At 39.4% G+C, this 7,487-nt stretch overlaps 1 protein-coding gene across 2 annotated transcripts in view; it reads right to left on the bottom strand.

Moving 5' to 3' along the window:
* The window catches only part of atxn10 (ataxin 10), a 19,100-nt gene extending 14,937 nt beyond the window's left edge, over positions 1–4,163 (bottom strand). For both annotated transcript variants that reach the window (XM_020714324.2, XM_011490937.3), the window contains exons 1-4: positions 3,981–4,163; positions 3,119–3,310; positions 2,897–2,982; positions 2,675–2,771 (exon numbers count right to left, since the gene is read on the bottom strand). In XM_020714324.2, the coding sequence (XP_020569983.1) occupies positions 2,675–2,771; positions 2,897–2,982; positions 3,119–3,310; positions 3,981–4,126 (521 nt within the window). In that variant the 5' untranslated portion in view covers positions 4,127–4,163. The remainder of the gene's footprint in view (positions 1–2,674; positions 2,772–2,896; positions 2,983–3,118; positions 3,311–3,980) is intronic.
* Positions 4,164–7,487: the final 3,324 nt, after the last annotated feature.

A 7,487-nucleotide genomic window follows, 5' to 3' on the forward strand; every position in this document is an offset into this window, starting at 1 on the left:
GGCGTAAATTTAACAGGGCGCGGTGGTGACAGTGGCTCAGTGCTTTAAAAACATTTGCGCCACTGTTGGTTTACTATTGTCTGTTATATCAGTGTTTGTAACAGCCTGAAACTGTGAACTGCCATCCCTGCAGCTGCTCCTGTCTCCCGTCACACACGGCTGCGTGTGTGAGAATGAAAGCGGAGGGGAAGGGGGCTCAGGCTGCAAGGTGGAAGGGGGCACGCGGAGCGCTAGATTGCGCAACACCAGGATCATCACGTGCCTTTAGATCAGTGTTTTTCAACCTTCTTTGAGCCACGGCACACTTTAACCTTGACAAAAATCCCGCGGCACACCAGCATCCCAAAAAAAAAAAAAAAAGCAGAAACTCATAGTCTGTTTTGATCTACAGCCCCCCCCGGCAATCTGACGTGCATTTTTGTGATAATTGTGGCAGAAAAAGCAGGAAGTTGCAGATGTTTTTCTAAAAGATGTAATAAAAGTTAAGTTACATACAAACTGTATGTTCGTTGTGTTTTCAAGACGCTGTCCCTTTAAGCCAATGCATCATGGGAGATGTAGTGTGAAAACTGCGAGAAAACGGCAGAAAGACTCGCGTCTCTGAGCTTCATGGTTTTGTTCACTTGTTCCACGGTCTGATACCAGATTCTGTGGAAAGCTCCACCGCTAAAGACGAGCTTTAGCTGGTGTTTTTGTCGGAACTGACTGAGTTATGAGCTAATTTGGAACAAGGAAGTGGAGACTTTAACCACTTCTGATTGGTCAGACTGATGACATGTGATTAAGCCTTCAAGAATGATTGGTGGAGTCGTGGAGACAGTAAAAGCTGCGGGACTTTTCCTTACACAGTTATAGCTGCAGCTATTTCGCGTTACCGTCATTCTTATCAAAATGTCTTTAATAGAATCAAATAAACACAACGAAAAAAGTATTTTATGATCGTTTATATTCCTAACTACTCAGTGTTTTATCAGGACCTGTTTGGATGAACAAAGACCTGATTTCCTGGAGATGGGAAATGTTTTTAGATCAGTTAATGAGGGCAATTTTCCACGGCACACTTGACCATCTCCCACGGCACACTAGTGTGCCGCGGCACACTGGTTGAAAAACACTGCTTTAGATGACTCAGCTCATGTTAATAATGTCATTCTTTATTAACTATTGTAGAAATTTTGATGACGTCTTTATTTTCCATAGATGTATTCTTTGTCTGCCTGTGGTTTAGTTGGTGTCAGTATTTGTCATAAAGACAGCAGGTAATGCTGCACTTTATGAGATCATAAATAAACAATCATCATTTAGATCAGTGTTTTTCAACCAGTGTGCCGTGGGAGATGGTCAAGTGTGCCGTGGGAAATTGCCCTCATTAACTGATCTGAAAACATTTTCCATCTCCAGGATTTGAGCTCTTTGTTCATCCAAGCAGGCCCTGATAAAACATTGAGTAGTTAAGAATATAAAAGATCGTAAAATACTTTTTTCTTTGTGTTTATTTGATTCTATTAAACACATTTTGATAAGAATGACGGTACCGCGATTTAGCCGTAGCTTCACCTGTTTTCGGAAAGGTCCCGCCCCTTTAACTGTCTCCACCATTCTTTGAGGCCTAATCACATGTCATCAGTCTGACCAATCAGAAGTGGTTATAGTCTACACTTCCTTGTTCCGATTCTGCTCATAAAGTCTCTCAGTTCCAACAAACATACCAGCTAACACTCGTCTTTAGCGGTGTAGCTTTCCACAGAATCCTGTGTCAGACCGTGGATCATGTGATCAAAAATGAAGCTCAGAGAAGCTAGTCTGTTTGCATTTGGCGGCTATTCGCACTACATCTCCCATGAGGCATTGGGTTAAAGTGACAACGTCTCAGTGCACAATGAGTCGTCCTTGTTAAATGTCCTGAAACCACAACGAACACACATTAAACAGTTTTTAAATCTTCTAACTTAACTTCTATTACATCTTTTAGAAAAAAAAGCTGCATCTTCCAGCTTTTTCTGCCACAATTATCACAAAAATGCACGTGAGATTGCAGAGGGGCTGTAGATCAATACAGACTATGAGTTTATCCTTTTTTTTTTTGGATGCTGATGTGCCTCTGGATTTTTGTCAAGGTTAAAATGTGCCGTGGCTCAAAAAAAGGTTGAAAAAACACTGATCTAAACATAAAATCAGCACAATGTGTTGTATCTATTTCTTCAGACTAAAAACGTTAAATACATTGGTGCTGCTGTGTTCATGTTTCAGATCAATTTAGATCTGCATCGGTTCAGTTGGTCAAAATGTTTCTAATTTAAATAAGGAATGACAGATTTTTTTATTTCAGGCACTTTAAGCTTCTTTTCCATTTTAGACTATAACAGGATTTCCATTTGTCAAAATAAAGGTAATATTTATTGAAAGTGGATTCATGTTGCTTTTTTTTTCTTTTCTTAATGTTAAAAGATATGATTTTAGGTATAGTTACACACTTTTTATAGATACTAACCTATATATTGTCAATGCGCGAGTGTGTGTGTGCGTGGGGGGGGGGGGGGGGCACGAAAATTTTCTTTGTCCTAGGGGGGGCCTGGAAAAAATTAATTGAGAAGCACTGCCTTAATTTAAAATAAACATTTAAAAATGAAAACTATACAATCACCACAAGAAAAAAAAAACTCCTTGGACTTACAAAAAAACATCAGGGAAGCTTAGCTTCCAAATGTCATCCTGACACGAGGGGTTTCCCACTCCCAGGTTACCAAGAAACTGGATCCCACAACGAAGAGCTAGGACACAATGGGAAATTAAAAAAACAAGACAGTTTTTTTTAATGCCATCAATATAAAAACGACAAAAATCCACAAACTGAATTCTATACATACACACATCTGTGGTGTGACTTTAGACTCACGCTCAAAAATGGCGTCTATTCCCAAATTTAGGTTGTGAAGAAGAAAACGTAAGAGTTTAAAGGACTCATCAATGAAACCAAGATCCCTGAATGAGGAAAAACACATAAAATAAGCAGTATGATTCTGTCTGGGTCCAAAAATTCTGCTCGTGAACATGCATTTTTAAAACAATAATTTGTCTAAATCTAGTTGCTCCAAAATTGCACTGCAAATCAAAGCACCTGAGTAGTTTCTGGTTGCGTGATCTGTGAACACAGGAGTTCCTCAGGGCTCTAAAGCACTCTGAAGTCAGCTGCAGCTGCAGGGTTGCAGTCTGCAGGCCCTCGGCATCCATGTCTGCAGACTGCAGCTCTATGCACAGCTGGATGAAGAGACTGAGAAGACCGGAGAAGACCTCTTTCTCCACAGCATCGCTGATAGACCCAAGAGGTGACAACAAATATTAGGTCAGTGATCCATTAAATGGGAAACATGCTAGTTTTGCAGAAACTGATGTTCAAATTTACTTGTAAAATAAGTTAGGCACATAAAATAGATTCAAAGAATAATTTTAAGAACAAAACTCTAGATATTTTAAGACTGTATTAACTTTATGAAACGTTTTTGGCAAATAAAAGAAATTATTACAAAAATCACAAAGATGCTTTAAAGATCTCTGTTTGTATGTCAATGTTCATCTATACATAAACAAATCAAATAAGCAAACATTATTGCTACGACGATATACAAGAAATAGTGGCAACATGCATTCTTTATAGACAGTAAAATACCAAATAGAATAACTTTTTAAAATAACATCAACAAGCCCAACAACACACTTCTAAAATATCACTAGTATTGACACTAGGATGTGAAGAAAAATTCACAGATTCAATAAAGTTTTCAATTTCAATTAACAAGAGTAAAAGGATGTTTTTAGTTTTTTTGATGAATAGTTCAATTTTTAAAAGCTACAAGAACTAACTGCTGCACTGCGCAGGTGTCAAACATCGGACCACTCTCTTCAACCGTTATTTAGCTAAGCTAGTGGGCTAACTCTGTCAGTTTCCTCCGGAAAAAAGCGGTATATAACAGCGACCATACCGATATTCCTCCTCGCGTAGTGCAGCAGTGAACGCTTTTAGCACCTGCAAATGTTCAGGACTATGTTTCTCATTTAAAATCCCAGTGAGGGACGCCGAAAAGTCCAAGTTGTTGTCGGCGGAAGCAGCCATGTTTCCCTTTGTCATGCTTGTGGGCGGGACTTCCGGGTTTAGACTCTCAAACGTTATTTGAGCTGGGAGAGGCGAGGGCGGGGTCATGGCTCGCGCCGCTATTTTAATGCTATTCTTTGCTTTTAACGTTAGTATCTTTAAAATACGCGGCCTTAACAGTCTTAATTCTGCCACACTTTAGATATATTATTTATTTAAATTAAAATAAATTCAACTGTCAGAATTAGATCCAAGGACAAAAATTCTTGCATTTAAAAAAAATTAGTGTGAAATCCATCCCAGTAAATTCAAGAGTAGCTACCAAACTGCAGACAAGATTGCGGATGGAGGTCCATCTTCTTTGCATCACTTTTTCTCTAACATTCTTTCTCTCTGCCATCTCTTGTCTACTGCTAATTTGCATAATAATTATTTTTTCTGCGCTACAAAGAAAAACAACTTCCAGCATGGAGTGTGGCTCCATCTGTCATCTTGTCTGCCGTTGGGTTCATCTCGGTAAAACAGAGAAGCATTTGTGTTTTTAAAGGTCTACTAGTCAACGTGGGATTCCTGGAATCACCTATAGGAAATGTTTTGTAATTATAAGAGACATCTTTAAATTAGCAATTTACCTTCCTCCATCACTGACTGTGCATGAGAACTGGACCAAGTGAGTGAGACGCCACCCATAGAAATGTACTTACTCCAAAGAAAGGAAGTTAATTCGCCATTTTTTTCGCAATACGTCTGTCACCATGTTGGAATCGCCTGTAGCCTAAGTAGTGATGGGTCTAAATCGATCTGAGTCAACATTTAATGTCAACCACCCTCGCCAATCAGAAGTAAGCTTGTTGGAAGACAACACCCCTACTACCTGAAGGCGGGCCCAGGAGTATCTGTCAATCAAACGGTCTGAATGTTCGACTGTGGAACCTCATACTTTCATTGAGGCATCTGATTGGTCAGTTTAAGACTTGAGTAATTTGCACTTTAGGATAAAATATCGTAAAACAAAAAGTCACAACAGTAGCAGAGCCAACTTAGTGGCATTGTGGTATAGTGTCCACCTTAAGACTGGAATGTCATGGGTTTAAGTCCATGGTTGAGTAATACCAAAAATAGCACCAAATGCCTCCCTGCTTGACACTCAGCATTAAGGGGTTGAATTGGGGGGGTTAAATAACCAAATAGTTCCCGGGCATAGCTTTGTCTGCAGCTCACTGCTCCCCCAAGGGATCAGTCAGATGCAGAGAACAAACTTCACACCCCTAGGTGTGTTATACTGACTATTAGAATGACTGAGTGTAGAGCTGTTTTTTTCTCAATGCAAGTCTATGGGATTTGGCTTATTGGAACCAGTGGGTACTTCTTGTTTGGAATGTGAGAAGGGAGGGATCACTCAGTCCAGATCTCGTATACAGTCAGTGATTCCGGTCTAGTTTGTTTAACAGTTTAACTAGTTTGTCTAATTTTTGTTTAACAGTCAGTAGTCAAAAGCTGCCCTGCGACAGATTGGCAACCTGTCCAGAGTGTCCCCTGCCTTCGCCCGCAGGCTCGGCTCCGACAGCCCCGTGACCCCGACAAAACGGAAGAAGATGAATGAATGAATGAATGAATGAATGAATGAATGAATGAATGAATGAATGAATGAATGAATGAATGAATGAATGAATGAATGAATGAATGAATGAATGAATGGTCAAAAGCTGCTGTTTATTCTTGCTCTTCATGAGAACATTTTGTTAAATTATCTGTTTTTATTTTTAAGTTTTTTAAACATTTATTTAACTAGAATGTAACATAGTTCACTCTTAAATCTTCTGAATAAGTCTTTTTTAAAAACAAAAAGGTTTAGAAGACTAGCCAGAGCCATGAGGAGGTTTAGAGACTGAGAAAGAAACAGGAGTCCGAGCTGGAGGTTGCAGAGATGAAGATGTTCTCTTTAGAATTGATGAGGATGGAAATAATTAGGAATTAATTCATCAGAAGAACAGATAATGTTAAATTTTTTTAGATAAATGCAGGAAAGCAGATTGAGATGGTTTGGACACGTTGAGGATGAAGATGCCTGGAAAGAGGCCTATGAGAAGACGAAAGAGGAGGTTTATGGGTGTAGTAAAGGAGGATATGAGGGTGGTTGGTGTGAGGGAAGAAGATGTAGAGGATAGAGTTAAATGGAAGTGATTGTTTAAAAAAAAAGATAGTAAAAATGGATGTTAAAGCCTAAATAAAAAACGGGTTTCGAAGACCCACTTTGTGGTTTTGGTGTTTTTAACACGTTCTTGTTAAATTTTTCTGGTGATGGAAGACATATAAAATTCTATTTCCGAATATGTCTTTATTCAAATCATTGTCAGTCAGCAGCAGAGACGAAAAAATGCAGTTTATAAAAGAGCGTATTTGAGCCACAAGCTCCCTGCCCCACTTTATTCTGATGCATTCACTTGCAGACAACATGCACGTCTTTATTTTCCTCCTCCCGGCTGGAAAGCTCCAATACTGCACTGGAAATGTTAGGTTTGAGTTGTGATGGACTGAGGAGAGTGTGTGTGAACAGAGAGCTAACAGCATTGGGGAGGGTAAGAGGGCAGGATTGATCTGCGCCAACAGTCTCGCCCACAACTCAAAAGACAATTTCTAATAAGCTACTGTCTCTCTGCAGAAAGGATGTTTTGAAAATAGATCACAAGATTTTCAGAGTGGGTCTTCGAGTTATATTTCAAGACTTTTACAAACTTTTTGCCTCAATATCAGCCAATAAAGCTAGAGGTTTACAGCTTTATTTATATTTGGCTGCTAATTTTCATTTGACCAGCCTCACACTTGATTGCAAACCAAACCGAAAGTGAACAAAAAAAATCCTGTCTCGAAGAAGCCATCAGAACAAAATCAAATGCTAAAAGCTGAGGTAAAGCCTCTCAGGGCAAAACGTGGCTAACTTTAGACCATAGCACAACACGTGTCAGCATGCTGTGTTTCCAGTGACCAGGAACAGCCTCATGTTCAAGAGAGTTGGATGGATGGCAAGAAGCAAACAAACAATTCATCAGGCTAAAGACAAGGCACTCGAGGAACCAAACATTCCCGTTATAGAAATGTCATTACTCATCCGTTGAGTGGATTACTGGAAACAGTCTTGCAAACTGGAAGTGGAGCGGTGTAAAGGGGAGTCAGAGGAGTTAAATTACAGAAAAAATAGGGCATTCTATTGGATATTAGTTATTCTGGAAACTTCAGTTATGCTAACTTCAAGAGGGGTGGTTTAGTTTGCTGTGGCAAAAAATTTGTGGCAAACAAAACCTTTATTATTCGCAGATGCTACGTCTATCAGCCGGTGTGAAACCCTGTTGAAAGCAAGTCTGCAAATGAGGTATTTTAGTGAAAAATTCAGGGGCGC

Source organism: Oryzias latipes, chromosome 23 (genome assembly GCF_002234675.1).
Source record: "Oryzias latipes chromosome 23, ASM223467v1".
NCBI classification, from domain to species: domain Eukaryota; kingdom Metazoa; phylum Chordata; class Actinopteri; order Beloniformes; family Adrianichthyidae; genus Oryzias; species Oryzias latipes.